Here is a 19,966-nt window from a genome sequence, read left to right as displayed (position 1 = left end):
GAAGATCAATGTTCTGACCCCATTAAAATTTCTCTTTCATGGAATGAAAAGCTCTGATTTAACTCATCTTCAAGCCTGGTTTGCATATTCCTCTCTCTTCTGGCCACCTTGTCTAGACACACTACAGTGAGGCAGTGCCCATCTTACATGATGTTGACACATTGTCAAAAAATGGGCAAACCAGGCACGGTGGCTCATGCCTATAGTCCTACCACTTTAAGAAGCCGAGGCAGACAGATCACCAGAGGTCAGAAGTTGGAGACCAGCCTGGCCAACATGTTGAAATCTGTCTCTACTAAAAATACAGAAAAAATTAGCTGGGTGTGGGGGTCCACATCTGTAATCCCAGCTACTTGGGAGGCTGAGGCAGGAGAATTGCTTGAACCTGGAAGGCAGAGGTTGCAGTGAGCCAAGATTGCGCCACTGCACTCCAGCCTGAGTGACAGAGCGAGACACCATCTCAATAAAAAAAAAAAAAAAAAAAAAAAAAAAAAAGGGCTAGCCCAGATTTGGTCTGATACATTCAGAAAAAAAGCAAAACAGCCACCTCTGACCTTTTCTTTTCCTGCAGTGATGCAGTTTAATATGACAATGGCTGTAGGTATGCTGCTGAAATATCATTCAAGTGAAACAGAAGGGCTTTCCTGGCCGGACACAGTGGTCACTCCTGTAATCCCAACACTTTGGTTGGCCAAGGTGAGAGGATTTCTTGAGGCCAGGAGTTCAAGGCTGCAGTGAGCTGTGATCCCACCACTGCATTCCAGGCTGGGCATCAGAGTGAGGCCTGTCTCTAGAAAACCCTTCACTCCCCAAAAGGATTTGCAAATACCAGCCTTTCGGGATGACATGGAGGAACATTAAGATATAGATGCTGGGGCCCAGCCCTATTGATCGTAGCTCAGAAACTGAGGTGGGGCCCGCTTTAACTCCATCACTGGAATCCATTCAGGTTTGGAACTTTCTGGGTTGGACAGTGCAAGAGAGATCATAAAGCAAAGTCACTGTGGACTGAAATGAGCAGACAAGGGTTTCTGAGCGTGGTGAAATATGATCTGGGCCTCACTTAGGAGGGCTGTGGCCAGGCCTTGAGTCCTCGGCTCAGTGGGACCTTCTGAAACAGCCTCCAAGCTGTGCCCCCACTTCCTTTGCTGTTGGATGACCCCCTCCAGCCGCTTTGGTGCCGATGGGAATAAGTCGACCTGCAGCGGAAGGTCAGCCCGAGTCTCAGCCCAGCAGCCTCCCAGCACCTGACCGAACTCTGGTCATGCTGCGGTCTCTGCGGTTCTCTGAGGAGTCGTGGTTTCTGTACCTTGAAGAGAACTTCCCCTTCTGGGACCCAGAAACCCAGGAAACTCTAAGGAAAAAAGCGAATGAAATTACTGTAGACAACTCTGCGGGAAGATGGAAAAGAGGCTCTTTGTTTTTTTATTTATTTATTTATTTTTATTTTTTGAGACAGAGTCTCGCTCTTATTGTCCAGAGTGGATTTTAATGGCTCAATCTCGGCTCACTGCAACCTCTGCCTCCCACTTTCAAGCGGTTCTCATGCCTCAGTCTCCAGAGCAGCTGGGACAATAGGCGCAAACCACCATGCCCAGCTAATTTTTGTACTTGTAGTACAGATGGGGTTACGCCATGTTGCCCAGGCTGGTCTCGAACTCCTGGTCTCAAGCAATCCGCCTGCCTTGGCCTCCCAAAGTGCTGGGACTACAGATGTGAGCCGCTGTGCCCAGCCCTCACTGTATGGATTCGGCCAAAAAGTAAATTAACCTTTTCTCCTCTCCTTTTTTTTTTTCTTTTTTTGAGATGGAGTCTTGCTCAGTCACCCAGGTTGGAGTGCAGTGGTGTGATCTGGGTTCACTGCAAGCTCCGCCTCCCGGGTTCACACGGTTCTCCTGCCTCAGCCTCCTGAGTACCTGGGACTACACGCGCCCGCCACCACGCCCGGCTAATTTTTTTTTTTTTTTTTTTTTTGTATTTTTAGTAGAGGTGGCGTTTCACTGTGTTAGTCAGGATGGTCTCCATGTCCTGACCTCATGATCCACCCACCTCGGCCTCCCAAAGTGCTGGGATTACAGGCGTGAGCCACTGTGCCTGGCCTCTCCTCTCCTTTTTAAAGAGTATTTCCTTGATAAACCTTCTAATATAAATAACTTTTGTGCCTTTGATATGTATCTAAATCTTTTAAAAAGGTAAATGAACTTCTTGCCAACATTACAACCCAGTTACAACCCAGGAATTTTTTTTTTTTTTTTTTTTGAGACATAATCTCACCTGTCATCCAGGCTGGAGTACAGTGGTACGATCTTGGCTCACTGCAACCTCCACTTCCTGGGTTCAAGCAATTCTCCCATCTCAACCTCCTGAGTAGCTGAGACTACAGGCGCCTGCCACCATGCCTGGCTAATTTTGTATTTTTATTAGAGACAGGGTTTTACCTTGCTGGTCTGGCTGGTCTTGAACTCCTGACCTCAGGTGATCTACCTGCCTTGGCCTCCCAAAGTGCTGGGATTACAGGCATGAGCCATGGCGCCCGGCCACAACCCAGGATTTTTTTTTCTCAAGAGCCTGAGAGTCTTGTCTTTGAAATGTAATACTCGAGGAAGATAGTGTCCCTATCCTCCTGTTGCCTAGGGAGTTTAGCCTAGGCACCTTGAGCTGTTACTACCTGCTTGTCAAGGAGATACGAGAAGTTTTATTTTTTCATCGGATACAGGTAATTAACTAGCATGGATGGCCACCTTGATTTCCAGGTGAATTTAGAATGAGCGTTTAAGAATGCATAGCAGGCCAGGCACAGTGGCTCACACCTGTAATCCCAGCACGTTGTGAGAGGCTGAGACAGGCGGATCACTTGAAACCACACAGAAATCAAAAGAAGGAGTTTGAGTCCAGCCTAGCCAATATGGCGAAACTCTTTCTCTACTAAAATACCAATATTAACTGGGCATGATGGCACATGTCTGTAATTCCAGCTACTTGGGAGGTGTAGGCACAAGAATCACTTGAACCCAGGAGATGGAGGTTACAGTGAGCCAAGATCACACCACTACAGTCCAGCCTGGATGACAGAATGAGACCCTGTCTCAAAAAAAAAAAAAAAAAAAAAAATGCATATCAAGTCCTTTTACATGAGGATGAGTTACTGTTTATCTTGAGAGTGTGTATGCAATGGATTGTATCTACCAGGCTATATAAAAAGGAGGCTTTGGCCAGGCACCATGGCTCATGCCTATAATTCCAGCACTTTGGGAGGCCTATGCGAGCGAATTAGGAGGTCAGGATTTCAAGACCATCCTAGCTAACATGACGAGACCCTGTCTCTACTAAAAATACAAAAAATTAGCGAGGCGTGGTGGCATGCACCTGTAGTCCCAGTTACTTGGGAGGCTGAGGCAGGAGAATCACTTAAACCGGGGAGGCAGGAGAATCACTTAAACCAGGGAGGCAGAGGTTGCAGTGAGCTGAGATTGCACCACTGCACTCCAGCATGGGCAACAGAGTGAGACTCTGTATCAAAAAAAAAAAAAAAAAAAAAGGAAGCTTTATTTCTCTTTGCATCTCATTAATGGATCACCTGTGATGGGCATCACAGTCTGGTTTAATGTTTATTCAATAATAAAATTGTTTTCTTTATTTCTGAATTTGTGGAGAGAATATTCTAGGTTAACAGAAGAATTGATTGATTGCTTGATTGATGGAGTCTAGCTCTGTCGCCAGGCTGGAGTGTAGTGGAGTGATCTTGGCTCACTGCAATCTCCACCTCTCCGGTTCAAGTGATTCCCCTGCCTCAGCCTTCCAAGTAGCTGGGACTACAGGGGCACACCACCACACCCAGCTAATTTTTTGTGTTTTAGTAGAGACGGGGTTTCACCATGTTGGCCAGGATGGTCTTGATCTCCTGACCTCATGATCTGCCCACCTCGGCCTCCCAAAGTGCTGGGATTACAGGTGTGAGCCACTATGCCTGGTCTCAGAAGAATTTATTTTTAGTCTTTTCCTTACCAGTTTTTATGAAACAACTGGGCAGGAACACTGTTAGATTTCACCAAAAAATTGTGATGAATCATTGTCCTTATGATCCTATTTTTGAAAATTAACATTTTAATTGTCAACCAAAAATAAAATTCTAACCCCCACAACTGACTGACTGGACTCCGCTGTTGGCCAACAGGATCCAAAATAAACATGAAAACCTAATTCAGGTCATGACAGGAAGGAGAGGGTCAGACATACCTTGTCATACTCTCCTCCCGTCAGAATTTAGGCACAGCTGACCAACATTAGCATTAGAATACAGATCATAAGACTGACAAAACAACCTCTTTGTATCAGTAAGATACCCAACTTCAACAGACTCTGAGATAGCATCGCGTGACAGATAGCAGTCCTTAAAGGGAATCATAGTATTTTACCCCATAATATATTTTCTTTGAAACACTTTAAAATAGTCCTGCAAAGCCATCTCTTTAGGGGATATTTGCATTCTGTAGAGAATCTCCTTCCCTTACAGAAAAGACTCCAGGTCTCTTCTGGAGAGTCTGACACCTTTTAAGATCCAATAAGAGATATTTATCATCTATTCTCTCTGAAGCCTGTTCTGAGGCTTCACCTACATAACAAGAACCTTGGTTTCTACAATCCTCATTATCTTAACTCAAGCTTTTCTTTCCTCTTTTCTTTTCCTCCTTCTTTTCCCTCCCTCCCTCCCTCCCTCCCTTCCTTCCTTCCTTCCTTCCTTCCTCTCTCTCTCTTTCTCTCTTTCATTCTTTCTTTTCTTCTCTGTTGCCCAAGCTAGAGTGCAGTGGCACCATCATGGCTCACTGTAGCCTCAACTTCCCAGGCTCAAGCGATCCTCCCATCTCAGCCTCCTGAGTAGCTGGGACTACAGGCAGGCACCACCACACCTGGATAATTTCTTTTTTGTAGAGGTGGGGGTCTTGCTCTGTTGCCCAGGCTGTCCTTGAACTCCTGGCCTCAAGGGATCCTCCCAGCTCCCTCTCCCAAAATGCTGGGATTACAGGCATGAGCCACTGCAATGGCCCATTTCTTTATGTAGTCTTCCAACTCTTCAGCCAACGCTTAACTCTGAACCAACTGCCAATCTTTGAATCTACTAGTGACCTGAAAGCCTTTCCTGGCTGACCCAATGTATACCTCCCATTATTGATTTATGTCTTTGCCTGTAACTGCTGTCTCCCTGAGATGTGTAAAACCAAGCTGTAACCCAACCACTTTGGGCTCACGTTCTCCGGACCCCCTGAGGCTGTGTCACCAGCCATGGTCACTCAAATAGGCCCAGAATAAAACTCTTTACAGACTTTGACTCTTTTTGGTCAACATAACCTAATCCTAAACATAATCCTCCTGGGGAAGGTAAGATCACAGGCATCTCTTTTCCTTGTTCGATTTGGGTGTGTATTTCCTGATTTCTCTACAGTTTTCAGGCATTCGCTGTGTGATCTAGAAAAGCTACGTTGTCTCGCTCCATCGCCAGGCTGGAGTGCAGTGGCGCGATCTCAGCTCACTGCAACCTCCGCCTCCCGCGTTCAAGCGATTCTCCTGCTTCAGCCTCCCGAGTAGGTGGGATTACAGGCGCGAGCCACCACACCTGGTTAATTTTTGTATTTTTAGTAGAGACACGGTTTCACCATATTGGCCAGGCTGGTCTCTATCTCTTGACCTCGCAATCCGCCCTCCTTAGCCTCCAAAGTGCTGGGATTACAGGCGTGAGCCATCGCGACCATCCACAAATTCTATTTTCTTTTTCTTCCTTGGAAAGCATCGCTGGACATTTATCCTGTCCTAGTATTTGAGTGAAACTTCTTTTAGCATTTCAGCGCAGTGACCATGATACTCCCTTTCCTTTCCTTCTCCTTATGGGAAACTCGATTCTAACCCAGAGGCCTTGGCCTCCAGGACCCAGTCAGGCAGCCCTGGACTTGACCCTAAAAGGGAGTAAAGACAAATGCGAAGTTCAGTCCCGGGTTCAGGGCTGCCAAAGCTCATAGCCTGGAGCTTCTTAACCTTTAGGCGTGGTAGAGACATTTAAAACAGCCCCTAAACTTGAGGAGCGCATAGGCTCATGGGAAATAGAGTCCGGTACTTGTCCTGGGACCAGCGGCTGGCCCTGGGAGGCGGACTTCCGGTGCACTCCCCCGCTTGTGCACCTTTCTCTGTGTGCATGTTCGCGCATGCGCGCCGCCGCCACCGCCGCACTGCCCTCGCTTCCTGTGCGTCCTCGGGTCACCGCTTGCTCTGGTTCCCAGGCTTTGGCTCCAGTGGACGGGAATCACGGAGCCTGCGGAGCTGGACGCTGACCGCCAGGGCCAGCACCTAGACGGGCGCGGAACTGTGCCGGCCAGGGTTCGCGCGGCCGGAGGCAGGCTCGAGCGGGGACCCCGGAGCGTGAACCCCGGAGCCGGCGGCGCTGGGGCCAGAGGGACCGGGAGGGAGGTGGCGGAGGTGGCGGAGGCGAAGGGGCGGCGGGACCCGGGCCTGGCCTGTGTGTGTCCTTGGCGGCCGCCCAGGCCGCCGCTGTATGCTGAGCCCCAGGGAGGCGGATCTGGGCCGCGGGAAGGACACCCGCCTGGATTTGCCCCTAGACCCGGCCCGGGCCCCTCAGGTGCACAACAGCCTTGGTGAGGTGGAGAGGAGGGGACCTCGAGAGCAGACGCGCGACAGCAGGCCCGCCCCGGACTCTCGGGAGCCGTGGGGCAGAGGCTGCCGAGCTCCAGGAGGGTAGGTCTTGGGTTTTCGGGCTCGGAGCGAGAAGGGCCTGGGTGAAGTCACCGTGTGTTGGGGACCTTAGAGTGTGGGGCAGGGGGAGGGTCCCGATCGCTTGCAGGAGAGACGGGTGTTTGGGTTTGAGGACAGGGTCTGGCTGCACCAAACAGGCGCTGCATGGGAAGATCTGGGAGGAGGAGGCTTACGGGGACGTGGAGGGTGTCACCAGCCTCAGCTGCGGATGTCGTCTCCACTCCCCACTAACCCCTAACAGCTCTTCCTCCTCCTCTCCGTGCTCCAGATTTCGACCGCTCCTAAACGTCTGTCAGCACCTCTGTTCTCTCATTTAAGTATCTGCTGATTCCCCCCTTAGATCTGCCCTGGAAAATCGTAGTAATGCAGGAACAGTCTGCAGGGATTCTCTCTTGCTGCCTCAGTTGCTAGGGGAAGAGACTGGGCCTTAGGTGGACGACTTGACCAGGTCACCAGCTTTGTGGGTAGAGGTGCTCATAGTAGAACTCAGGAGTCTTATCTCCCAGGCCAGTGTTCTTTCTCCCGTATCCTAGTTTTCTTAATAGACGATTATTAGGTGCAGCAATAACCAAATTCAGTTAGATAATTTAGAAACAAAACCATATTTTATACACGTTCATTTCTGAGGGCTCACATACTCAATTCCTATGGCTTTTTTGATTTTAAGCAGTTTAAAGAGGCAATAAGGAAATGCGGGCGAATGCAGTGGCTCACACCTGTAATCCCAGCACTTTTTGGGGCTAGGGCAAGAGTATCCCTTGAGACCAGGATTTAGAGACCAGCCTAGGCAACATAGGGAGACCCTGACTCTACAAAACATACAAAAGTAGCCACACATGCTGGGATGCACCTGTGGTCCCAACTACTCAGGAGGCTGAGGTGGGAGGATCGATGGAGCCCAGCAGGTTGAGGCTGCAGTGAGCTGTGAATGCAACACTGCACTCCAGCCTGGGTGCCACATTGAGACCCTGTCTCAACAAACCACAAGAAACATGAGCCGTATGATGGGATTTTTTTTTTCTTTTTGCACGTTGTATTTGATGATGGCAGATTGTAAAAGGAGTCATGTTACCCATGAGAGTCTAACTTGTCTAATTACTACCTGATTATCTTAGAGTTACAAAGTTACAAGTGCATGCTTCCCTATCACTCTTGTGTGTGTGTGTGTGTGTGTGTGTGTGTGTGTGTGTGTTGAGACAGTGTCTCTCACCCAGTCTGGAGTGCAGCAGCGTGGTCTCGGCTCACTGCAACCTCTACCTCCCAGGTTCAAAGGATTCTAGTGCCTCAGCTTCCTGAGTAGCTGGGACTACAGGCATGTGACACTATGCCTGGCTAATTATTTTGTTGTTTTTAAGTAGAGAGGGGATTTTGCCGTGTTGGCCGAGGCAGGCGGATCACTTGAGGCCAGAATTCGAGACCAACCTGGCCAACATGGCGAAACCCTGTATCACTCTTATAGGCCCTTCTGAGTGTTTGCAGGCTGAGTGTTCACAGGGTGTCAGCCTATTGAGCTTTCTTTTGTGGTTCTTACGCAGGAGATTCCTGCCTTTGCAAGCCAGAGCACTTATGACTTCAATGACCTGCTTCTCCCCCTCTAGGTCTACCAGCCACAGTCTCTGCACGTTTCCAAGAGCAGCAGAAAATGAACACATTGCAGGTGAGTTTTCCTGCTTATGTATATGTTCCACTACTTTATTTTATGATGCATTTTCAGAGGTTTGTAAGAATTCATGCTTTTTTTTTCTTTTTTTTTTTGAGATGGGGTCTTGCTCTGTTGCCCAGGCTGCAGTGCAGTGGCATGACCTCGTTTCACTGCAGCCTCCACCTCCTGGGTTCAAGCGATTCTCCTGCCTCAGCCTCCCAAGTAGCTGGGATTACAGGCGTGTGCCACCATGCCCAGCTAATTTTTTGTATTTTTAGAAGAAACAGGGTTTCATCATGTTGGCCAGGCTGGTCTCAAACTCCTGACCTCAGGTGACCCCGCCTCAGCCTTCCAAAATGCCGGGATTACAGGCATGAGCCACCGTGCCCAGCCAGGATTCATACTTTAAAATGGGAATGTGGAACTAGACATTATCCTGTAAAATGTAGTGAGTGTGGCAGATTAGCACCAAAAATGATTTGTGAAGCTTATATGTATGGGTAGTATATTTTAAGGCTGTTGAAATTGAGCTGCACCCAGGGCTGATATTCTTGGCAGTCGTCACAAAAGGAAAATGCTATTTGCATTAGTCCATTCTCACACTGCTATAGAGAAATAACCGAGACTGGGTAATTTATAAAGAGAAGAGGTTGAATTGCCTCCCGCCTGCAGGCTCTGTCATAGGAAGCGTGGCTGGGGAGGCCTCAGGACACTTACAGTCACGGGGAAGGCGAAGGGAAAGCGGGTACATCTGCCATCACCAGAGCAGGAGGAAGAGGGAGGGGGAGGCGCTACACACTTTTAAACAACCACGTGTTGTGATAACTCACTCAGTTTCAGGAGAACAGCACCAAGAGGGAAATTGCCCCCATGATCCAGTCACCTCCCACCAGGCCCCACCTCCAACAATGGGGAATACAATTGAACATGAGATTTGGGTGGCGACACAAACCAAAACCATATCACCATCCGTGACATGGTTTGCATTGTCACCCTCCATGACATCGTTTGCATTGATTATAAGGAGAAACCAATTTTGTTACTTGTGGATTTAAAAGATTTTCTAGGACTTGGAAAAATTTCTTCATTCAAGTTGATATAATTATGGATAGTTTTCCTGATAACAACCATTACATTACCGTAACTTAGCTTATTCTTGGTGCTTATGTAAGCAGAGGGCCTGCTGCCCAAGGAGAACTTGGTGCATATCATTTTTCCAGGGACGGAAATTCTGTGGTCCAAGTAGACAGAATTCTGTTTTTACTGTTGAGTCCTAGATCATGGGGGAATGAATGACGTGATCATCCTTCAAATACTTGTTCTTCTTTCTGTTTGGGTTGCACAGCAAGCAATGCAGTTACTCTCTTGTGAAGATTTCCTATTTCTGTTTCTCATTTCAGTTCTCAGCGTTTTAGTTTTGTCCTTTTCACGTTGCTGAGTCAGCCAGTAAACATTACTGGTGATTTAATTGCAGTCAAATCCAGCGGGCATTTCCTAGCCCTGCCTCACAGGACCTTTTGTCTGCCTTTGACATCTGTTACTTCCAAACTGATATTTTCTCCATGGAGTCTCTCTTTTCTTGGCTTTTGAAGAGATTCATCTGTAAGTATTTCTGTTTGTCTTTAAATGATGAAGTCTGTTTTGTTTTGTTTCTTTTTTTCTTTTTTTGAGATAGGGTCTTGCTCTGTCACCCAGGCTAGAGTGTAGAGAGGTGATCACAACTCACTGCAGCCTCAATCTCCTGGGCTCACACAATCCTCCTGCCTCAGCCTCCTGCGTAGCTGGGACTACAGGTGCACGCTGCGACACCCGGCTAATTTTTTTTTGTATTTTAGTAGAGACTGGGTTTCACCGTGTCACCCAGGCTGGTCTTGAACTCCTGAGCTCAGGCAGTCTGCCCGCCTCGGCCCCCCAAAGTGCTAGGATTACAGGTGTGAGCCACTGCTCCCGGCCTAGAGATGTATTCTCACTGGATTGCTTAGGCTGATCTCAAACTCCTGGCCTCCAGCGATCCTTCTGCCTCAGCTTTCCAGAGTCCTGGGACTCATGCCTGGCCTGGACCCAGTGTTTTTTTTTTTTTTTTTGAGACGGAGTCTTGGTCTGTCACCCAGGCTGGAGTGCCTGGCTCACTGCAAGCTCCACCTCCTGGGTTCACACCATTCTCCTGCCTTAGCCTCCGGAGTAGCTGGGACTACAGGCACCCGCCACCACGCCCGGCTAATTTTTGTATTTTGTTTAGTAGAGACGGGGTTTCACCATGTTAGCCAGGATGGTCTCAAGGCCTGGATTCACTTTTATCCATGTCCAAATGGTGTTTTTCCCTGAGCTGTTTTTGATTTTCTTCCACCTCATGTGAACTGTAGTGTCAGCTTATCTAGTTTCAGGAAAAAGCTTTTTGGTATTTTTATTGAGATTGCATAATTATAAAGTAATTTAGGGTAACTGATATCTTTGTATTATTAAGTTGACCTTAATAATACAACTAATATTTTTTGTTTTTTTTTTAAATAGAGATGGGGTTTCACCATGTTGTCCAGGCTGGTCTTGAACTCCTGACCTCAGGTGATCTGCCCACCTCGGCCTCCCAAAGTATTGGGATTACAGGTGTGAGCCACCGTGCCCGAGCACTTTTACTTTTTCTTATATTCCTCTAATTGTTTTCTCTAATTGTAGATAATGAGCATTTTATTATTAATACCTTGTTCTTGATCTTAGTGAGAGATATGTAGTTTTTCCCTGTTAAGTAAAATCCTGACTTTTGGACCAAGAAGACTGAGGCATAAATACGTGTGTGTGTGTGTGTGTGTGTGTGTGTGTGTGTGCGTGTGTGTGTATGTATATACACACACTGTATATATGTCCTTGTGTGTAATTGAAATACATATGTCATATATATATCATACGTACTATTGCATATTAGGGTGTAATATTTGCATTTGTGTATAATTGAAGTTAATGAATGTTAATGTAGTCCCAGCTGCTCACTCGGGAGGCTGGGCAGAAAGATGGCTTGAACCCGCGAGTTTGATGCTGCAGTGAGGTATGACTGAGCCATTGCACTCCAGCCTGGGCAATAGAGGGAGACCCTGTCTCAAAAACCAAAATGAAAAAAAGATTCTTTTAATTTTTTTGTGCTCGTAATGTGGATAGCTTGACTAGGAAAGAAAACAAGTCCACTCTGCCTTTATTAGGAAGTAAATGTGAATTTGTTTTAGTTGCAAAGCCTTATTCCTTTTGTTCAGCTGCCCCCTAGTGACTCCGTGTGTGAAGAGTAAGGTCTGAGCTGTTTGGATGCTCTGCATAATCTTTTTTAGTAAGTATTGCTGGCAAGAGAACTACAATTGAAGATTTTATCCTGAGAGTTTTTTTTTTTTTTTTTTTTTTTTTTTTTTAGGATAGTGATTTTAGGGCTAATAGTTTCTTTTTTTTTTTTTTTTTGAGACGGTGTCTGGCTCTGTCGCCCAGGCTGGAGTTCAGTGGCCGGATGTCAGCTCACTGCAAGCTCCACCTCCCGGGTTCCGGCCATTCTCCTGCCTCAGCCTCCCGAGTAGCTGGGACTACAGGCGCCCGCCTCGTCGCCCGGCTAGTTTTTTGTATTTTTAAGTAGAGACAGGGTTTCACCGTATTAGCCAGGATGGTCTCGATCTCCTGACCTCGTGATCCGCCCATCTCGGCCTCCCAAAGTGCTGGGATTACAGGCTTGAGCCACCGCGCCCGGCCACGGCTAATAGTTTCATGTCTTTTTTTTTTTTTGGTTTTCTTTTTAAGAGACGGAGTCTCGGCCGGGCGCGGTGGCTCAAGCCTGTAATCCCAGCACTTTGGGAGGCCGAGACGGGCGGATCACGAGGTCAGGAGATGGAGACCATCCTGGCTAACATGATGAAACCCCGTCTCTACTAAAAAATACAAAAAACTAGCCGGGCGACGTGGCGGGCGCCTGTAGTCCCAGCTGCTTGGGAGGCTGAGGCAGGAGAATGGCGTAAACCCAGGAGGCGGAGCTTGCAGTGAGGTGAGACCCGGCCACTGCACTCCAGCCTGGGCGGCAGAGCGAGACTCCGTCTCAAAAAAAAAAAAAAAAAAGAGACGGAGTCTCACTCTGTTGCCCAGGCTGGAGTGCAATGGCGCTATCTTGACTCACTGCAACCTCTGCCTCCTGAGTTCAAGCAGTTCTCCTGCCTCAGCCACCTGAGTAGCTGGGACTAAAGGCACGCACCACCACGCTTGGCTAATTTTGTATTTTTAGTAGAGACGGGTTTCTCCATGTTGACCAGGCTGGTCTCCAACTCCTGACCTCACATGATCCGCTTACCTTGGCGTCCCAAAGTGCTGGGATTACAGGCGTGAGCCACCGCGCCTGGCTAGGGATAATAGTTTTTTATGTCCTTTATAAAACTGTGAGCAGTGCTATTGCTAAGAAAGATGATTTATACAAAGGACTCAGTTACTCAGTTCAAACCATGTTCCTAGTAACTGGTACATTTCAGGTGGTTTTCTGTTGAGTTAGTCTTCTTTAAGGCTCTGTTTAGTTAGACTAACTTTTAAATTATTTTATCATTTTAAATGATTTTGACTTTTCTGGCCAGTGATGAAGGCAGTTTAGTGTCATTAGTTTTAGTATAAGAAAATAGACACTTCCATAAATAGGATTGGTCCTGTAAAAAGAGAAATCTCTCTATTTTATATATCTATATGTATACATATAGATATATATAAATATATATAGATGGGTATATAAAAATATATATAGATATGTACAATATCTATATATATATATAAATATGTATCTGTGTGTGTGTGTGTGTGTGTGTATATATATATATATATTTTTTTTTGGAGATAGAGTCTCACTCTGTTGCCTAGGCTGGAGGTCAGTTCCATGATCTTGGCTCACTGCAACCTCCACCTGCCGGGTTTAAGCGATACTCCTGCTTCAGCCTCCCGAGAAGCTGCGACTACAGGTGTGCACCACCATGCCCAGCTGATTTTTTGTATTTTTAGTGGAGATGGGGGTTTCATCTTGTTGCCCAGGCTGGTCTTGAACTCCTGACCTCAGGTGATCTGCCCACCTTGGCCTCCCAAGGCTCTGGGATTTCAGACGTGAGCCACCGCACCCAGCCTAAGATCTCTATTTCTTTTTGTTTGTTTTTTGTGTCTAGATCTATATTTCTTATTCTTCCTCGACTTGCTTTTGGCCTATGGCTGAGATTGTAAACACGGAGCTTCGTGTCTTCGTGTGAAGGTGGTGTTCTTCCGGAAACGCCTGTGTCCCGGGGTGGGTCTCGTGAAGCAAGCGCTTTACCAAGACGAGAGATACAAGCTTCCTAACTGGGAGATTGTGAAAGGGGAGGGAATGTGGGCAGAATCCTGAGCACAAGTGGTTAGACTTCATTGACAAACCGGGGGCGGCAGTACGGAGGTTCTGAGCATGCATTTGAAGCGAGACCCACTCCTCTTACGGAGGATTTATCAGGAGGGGTAAGGAGAGCTGCAGCACATCAGTGTTGGACCCACTGCATCGCCTGTGGTGCATTGGTTGACTGTAGGAGCTTCAGAGCATTCCAGGAGGTCTGGTTCTTTGATGACTCATCAAGATTTGGAGCACAGATACCCATGCACTGCAATAGTGACGCTTTCGTCACCTGGGGTTTTGTTTTCATTTCACTTTAAGAATGTGCCATGTGATCGTGTTTCTAATCCTTTTCACTCTGGAATCCTGTCCTCACCATATTAATGTTGAATAGCATCTTAGGTTTCATTTCACAATGCGCGCCTGGAGTTGGAAGGAGTTCAACAGACGGACAGTTTTTGTTTATCAGCCAGCGGCCTTATGACCCAGCAAAGGTATTTACAATTTTTTTGTATTAGTTTATCCTTTATGCCTTTGACTTTTAATGGATAACTTTTTTTCTGATAATAGGCAGATACCATGGAACTCAGGACTTTGAGAAACATGGCTTTAATGTTATCTTATTTTGGGCATTTACAGAAGTCTACCGCAGATGGCCCCCAACTTAAGATGTTTCAACTGAAGATTTTTCTGGCTGGGCACAGTGGCTCATGTCTGCCATCCCATCACTTTGGGAGGCCGAGGTGGGTGGATTGCTTGAGACCAGGAGTTCGAGACCAGCCTGGCCAACATAACAAAACCTCGTCTCTACTAAAATACAAAAAATACCCAGGCGTGGTAGCCCACACCTGTAATCCCAGCTACATGGGAGGCTGAGGCAGGAGAATCGCTTGAACCTGGGAAACGGAGGTTGCAGTGAGCCGAGATTGTGCCACTGCACTGCAGCCTGGGTGACAGAGTGAGACTGTGTCTCAAAAAAATCTGTATTTTTCTACTACTTTACCTTGTTGCAAAAGTTATTTTTGCCTTAAATACCATCCTTCAAATACCTATGTAACCATTTTTTTTTTAGTATAGTATTCAATAAATTACAGAAGATATTCAACATTTTATTATAAAATAGGTGTTGTGTTATTTTGCCTATAGAGTAATGTAAGTATTCTGAGGCAAGGCTGAGGTAGGTTATCACAAAGGCATTTTTGACATACAATATTTTCAACTTATGGGTTTATCAGGGCATAACCCTATCATGAGTCAAGGAGCGTATCTATCTGTGTACAGTTTTGTTTGTTTGTTTGTTTGTTCGTTTGGTTTTTTTGAGACAGAGTCTTGCTCTGTTGCCTAGGGTGGAGTGCAATGGTGCGATCTTGGCTCGCTGCAACCTCCACCTCCTGGGTTCAAGTGATTCTCCTGCCTCAGACTCCCAAGTAGCTGGGATTACAGGTGCGCACCACTACACCTGGCTAATTTTTTGTACCTTTAGTAGAGATGGGATTTCACCATGTGGCCAGGATGATCTTGAACTCCTGACCTCGTGATCTGCCTGCCTTGGCCTACCAAAGTGCTGGGATTACAGGCATGAACCACCGCACCTGGCCTCTGTGTATAGTTTTTTAAATTGCATATACGTGTGTTTGTATGTGAATATATATATTATATATGTTGTGTGTATATATACATAAATATATAAACACTTGTTAATTACCAGTATATTTATTATTGTAAAAACTAAAACTATTTGAGGAAACTAAACATTTTATAACATTCTGTGTCACTGTTCAGTATAGACTGATTACATGGTTTCTATATTTTCTATAGATTTCTATATTTTCTCTTCTTTCTATTTTCCTAGGAAAATAAGGGTTCAGATTGCTTCTGCCTCAAATGTAAACCGATCATCTTGATATGATTACAGCACAACATTGTACCTCAGTAATATTTTCTGTTTCTCTTTTTCTTTGAGACAGAGTCTCGCTCTGTCGCCCAGGCTGGAGTGCAGTGACTCGATCTCGGCTCACTGCAACCTCCACCTCCCAGGTTCAAGCAATTCTCCTGCTTCAGCCTCCTGAGTAGCTGGGATTACAGGTGCATGCTGCTATGCCCGGCTAATTTTTTGTATTTGAGTAGGGATGGGGTTTCACTGTTCGAGAACTCCTGAGCTCAGGCAATCCCTCGGCCTCCCAAAGTGCTGGGATTACAGGCATGAGCCACCGCTCCTGGCCCCTGTTTTTTAATGATGCTTTAGAATTTGCTTGTAATCTGCCAGATGTGCTTGAACTTCTAAATTTTTTGACCTGTAGTGTGATGGATTCATAATTATTATTTATATTATATTATAATTATTTAAATTAATTATAACTATTAATAATTAATGTGATTTTTGGTTTATTTCTAATGACATCTTAATGTCATAAATATGTTTCTGTGTACATTGAATGTGTTTTATGAATATTTAAGCTGTGCCCACATTTCACTAGAATTTCTCGTAGAGTAACTTTAGGTTGGAAAAAGATTCAGTTTTAGGGATCTATGATTAGCGAAATATCACTTCATGAGTTGTGAGGAAACTTTTGGTGATGGATATATTCATTATCTTGATTGTGGGGATAGTTTCACAGGTGTTTGTGTATATGTCAAAATTTGTGAAATTCCAGACTTTAAATTTATGTAGTTTATTCCATGTTAGTCATATCTCAGTAAAGCTGTTAAAAGATGTATCGTTAGGCCAGGTGTAGTGACTCACGCCTATAATCCTAGCACTTTGGGAGGCCAAGGTGGGCGGATCAACTGAGATCAGGAGTTCGAGACCAGCCTGGCCAACGTGGTGAAACCCTCTCTGTACTAAAAATACGAGAATTATCTGGTTGTGGTGGCGTGTGCCTGTAATCCCAGCTACTCTGGAGGCTGTCAGGATAATCACTTGAGCCCTGAAGGTGGAGGTTGCAGTGAGCCAAGATCACACCATTACACTCCAGTCTGGGTAACAAGAGTGAGACCCCATCTCAAAAAAAAGAAAAAAGAAAAAAGAAATCCTGCCTGTAGTCCAAGCTACATGGCAGGCTGAGGCAGGAAGATGACTTGAGCCTGGGGGGTTGAGGCTGCAGTGAGCCATGATTGCTCCACTGTACTCCAGCCTGTGACAAGGCGAGACCTTGTCTCAGTCAAACAAAAAAAATTCCCTTCTAAGAACATGCTGGTTGGTTAGAATAGTATGTTGTTAGAATGTGGGGGGCCGGGAACATTTGTCATTTATTCTTTTCTACTCCTTGTATTTTGTGCAGGTCTCCAGACTTGTGAACGAGGTCTACCACATGTATAATCGACATCAGTATCCATTTGTTGTTCTTAACATTTCTGTTGATTCAGGTAAGTTCCATTGGCATTTCAGTACAACTAGTGACTAATGCCTCAAAGAATAAAATGAAGCCGGGTGTGGTGACTCACGCCTGTAATCCCAGCACTTTGGGAGGCCAAGGCGGGCAGATCACAAGGTCAGGAGATCAAGACCATCCTGGCTAACATGGTGAAACCCCATCTCTACTAAACAAAATACAAAAAATTAGCCAGGCGTGGTGGCAGGTGACTGTAGTCCCAGCTACTTGGGAGGCTGAGGCAGGAGAATGGTGTGAACCTGGGAGGCAGAGCTTGCAGTGAGCCGAGATCGCGCCACTGCACTCCAGCCTGGGCGACAGAGCGAGACTCTGTCTCAAACCAAAAAAAAAAAGAATAAAATGAAATTATACAGCTCTACTCTGACCGGAATGAGATAACATTTTATGGTCATGTAAATTTGTTTGTTTGTTTTTTTGAGACAGGGTCTTGCTCAGGGTTTCACCATCCATGTCCTGTAATCCCAGCACTTTGGGAGGCTGAGGTGAACGGATAAGTTAAGGTCAGGAGTTCAAGACCATCCTGGCTAACCCGGTGAAACCCCGTCTCTACTAAAAATACAAAAACTTAGCCGGGCGTGCTGGTGGGCGCCTGTAGTCCCAGCTACTTGGGAGGCTGAGGCAGGAGAATGGTGTGAACCTGGGAGGCGGAGCTTGCAGTGAGCCAAGATCGCACCACCGCACTCCAGCCTGGGCGACAGAGCCAGACTCCATCTCAAAACAAACAAACAAAAAAACAAACCGTAACAGTATAGTTTAATCTGTTTTTAATTTGAGGTTATTCAGTCTGTCCTTTTCTGTGATTTGTTTCTTTCTCTCATTATTTTGTTTGTGAGATTCACCCAAGTCATGCGGCAAAATTTGTTTTTTCGTTGGCTATACCGTGTTCCATTACAGTCAGATACCATAATTTGTGAATATTTGAATTGTTTCCAGTTTGGGGCTATAATGAAGAATGCTGTCATGAACATCCTTATCCACGCGTTTTGACGAGCATTCATAGGTAGTTCTTTTTTTTTTTTTTTTTTTTTGAGAGGGAGTCTCGCTCTGTCACCCAGGCTGGAGTGCAGTGGAGTGATCTTGGGTCACTGCAACCCCCGCCTTCCAGGTTCAAGTGATTCTCCTGCCTCATTCTCATCCTCCATAGTAGCTGGGATTATAAGTGTATTCCACTGTGCCCTGCTAATGTTTTTTGTGTTGTTAGCAGAGACGAGGTTTCATCATGTTGGCCAGGCTGGTCTTGAACTCCTGACCTCAAAGGGCTAGGATTACAGGCGTGAGCCACTGTACCCGGCCGATAGGCACTTCTGATAGGAGTAGCTATGCTGGGTTGCAGGTGTGCATACATTCAGATTTAGGAGGTATTCCCAGAGAGCTTTTCAAAGCAGCTGTACCGGGTTCATTCCTACCAGAGGTATTCAGTCATTCCACTTGATCCCGATCTTTGTGAGAATTTGTTGTTTTTTGATTTTGCCCATTCTGGTGAGTATATGGCCACATCATATTGTGTTGGGTTTTTTTGTTTTGGTTTGGTTTTTGGTTTTTGGTTTTTTTTTTGAGACAGTCTCGCTCTGTCACCCAGGCTGGAGAGCAGTGGCAGCATCTGGCTCACTGCAACCTCTGCCTCCCGGGCTAAAGGGATTCTTGTGCCTCAGCTTCCCAGGTAGCTGGGATTACAGATGTGCCCCACCTCACCGGGCTAATTTTTGTATTTTTCGTAGAAACAGGGTTTCGCCATGTTGTCCAGACTGGTCTCGAACTCCTAGCCTCATGTGCTCCACCTGCCTTGGCCTCCCAAAGTGCTGGGATAACAGGCGTGAGCCACCACACCTGGCCCATATTATAGTTTTATTTTGAACATTGAACCGTGTTTGTCTGTGTAATTAGCATGCGGATCTCCTCTTTTGTGAAGTGTCTGTTCACATAAGCACGTCCTCTCACCATTTCAGGATAGTCCCTGACCCTCTTCTCCATTCACGTTTGCTTAGGTAACTTAGTAAAAATGCATGCAGCGGATTTGGAGAAGCCCCTGGTAGAAAAGCAGGATCATTCCCCTTCATTAAGGACTCGAGAAGAAAAAAGGGACGTGTCCATTTCCAGACTGCGAGAGGCCTTTTCTCTTCGTCACACAACACAGAACAAGCCTCACAGCCCGAAGACTCCAGAAGCAAGAAGGAGCCCTCTAGGACAGAAAAGGGGTGTGCCATCTTCTAGCACTTCAGATGCGGTCTCTGACAGAGGCTTCCTGAGACCTCAGAAAGAGGCAGCGAGTTCCAGTCAGGGACCCAGGGACCCTACGGACGGAGCGGAGGTGAAGGATTTGGGGCATGGCAGCACTTCCGTGGATTCTGAGGGGTTCAGCATCCCAGACACGGGCAGCCACTGCAGCAGCGAGTGTGCGGCCAGCTCCCCAGAGGACAGGGGCTCGCAGGAACATGCGGACTCACATGAGAAAGCGCCTGAAACGGATGACTCTTTTTCAGATGTGGACTGCCATCCAAACCAGGTAGACACAGGGTGTGAATTTCGAGTTTCGCTTCAGCCAACTGATCTCGCATCCCCAAACACAAAGCGTTTCAAAAAAGAAGAAATTCTTTCCAATTCTGACATTCGTCAGAAGTTAGTAAATACTCAGAATGTGTCAGCCTCTCAGGTTGATGTAGCCATTAAAATTAATAAGAAGGGACCAGGTGCGGTGGCTTAAGCCTGTAAATCCCAGCACTTTGGGAGGTCAAGGCGGGTGGATCACGAGGTCAGGAGATCGAGACCATCCTGGCTAACATGGTGAAACCCCGTCTCTACTAAATATACAAAAAAATCAGCCGGGCG

The 19,966-nt window shown here is 46.4% G+C and overlaps 1 protein-coding gene across 5 annotated transcripts; it reads left to right on the top strand.

Annotated features, from left to right (window-relative positions):
- The first annotated feature begins 6,240 nt into the window (after window positions 1-6,240).
- Window positions 6,241-19,925, top strand: LOC104659229 (protein PMS2CL-like). 5 transcript variants are annotated; one of them, XM_030933195.1, is made up of 7 exons: window positions 6,241-6,741; window positions 8,358-8,416; window positions 9,802-10,003; window positions 14,143-14,242; window positions 14,388-14,491; window positions 17,030-17,114; window positions 19,126-19,925. In XM_030933195.1, the coding sequence occupies exons 5-7, from the start codon at window positions 14,459-14,461 to the stop codon at window positions 19,839-19,841; spliced, it is 834 nt and encodes a 277-aa protein (XP_030789055.1). In that variant the 5' UTR covers window positions 6,241-6,741; window positions 8,358-8,416; window positions 9,802-10,003; window positions 14,143-14,242; window positions 14,388-14,458; the 3' UTR covers window positions 19,842-19,925. The 5 variants fall into 5 exon arrangements, with proteins under 5 accessions (XP_030789055.1, XP_030789054.1, XP_030789056.1 ...); XM_030933194.1 differs by lacking the exon at window positions 9,802-10,003; XM_030933196.1 differs by lacking the exons at window positions 9,802-10,003; window positions 14,388-14,491.
- Window positions 19,926-19,966: the final 41 nt, after the last annotated feature.

Source organism: Rhinopithecus roxellana, chromosome 6, assembly GCF_007565055.1.
Source record: "Rhinopithecus roxellana isolate Shanxi Qingling chromosome 6, ASM756505v1, whole genome shotgun sequence".
Taxonomy (NCBI): Eukaryota; Metazoa; Chordata; class Mammalia; order Primates; family Cercopithecidae; genus Rhinopithecus; species Rhinopithecus roxellana.
Note: the sequence above shows the minus strand (reverse complement) of the source record. Positions and strands in the feature narration are given on the sequence as shown.

What these genes read in the sequence shown, in the direction of transcription:
- LOC104659229 (XM_030933194.1), top strand. Translation starts at nt 14,459, where the DNA reads ATGTCTGCCATCCCATCACTTTGGGAGGCCGAG. An exon ending in CATCACTTTGGGAGGCCGAG is followed by an intron (nt 14,492 to 17,029) that starts GTGGGTGGATTG and finishes TATTTTGTGCAG; the next exon opens with GTCTCCAGACTTGTGAACGA. An exon ending in TAACATTTCTGTTGATTCAG is followed by an intron (nt 17,115 to 19,125) that starts GTAAGTTCCATT and finishes ACGTTTGCTTAG; the next exon opens with GTAACTTAGTAAAAATGCAT.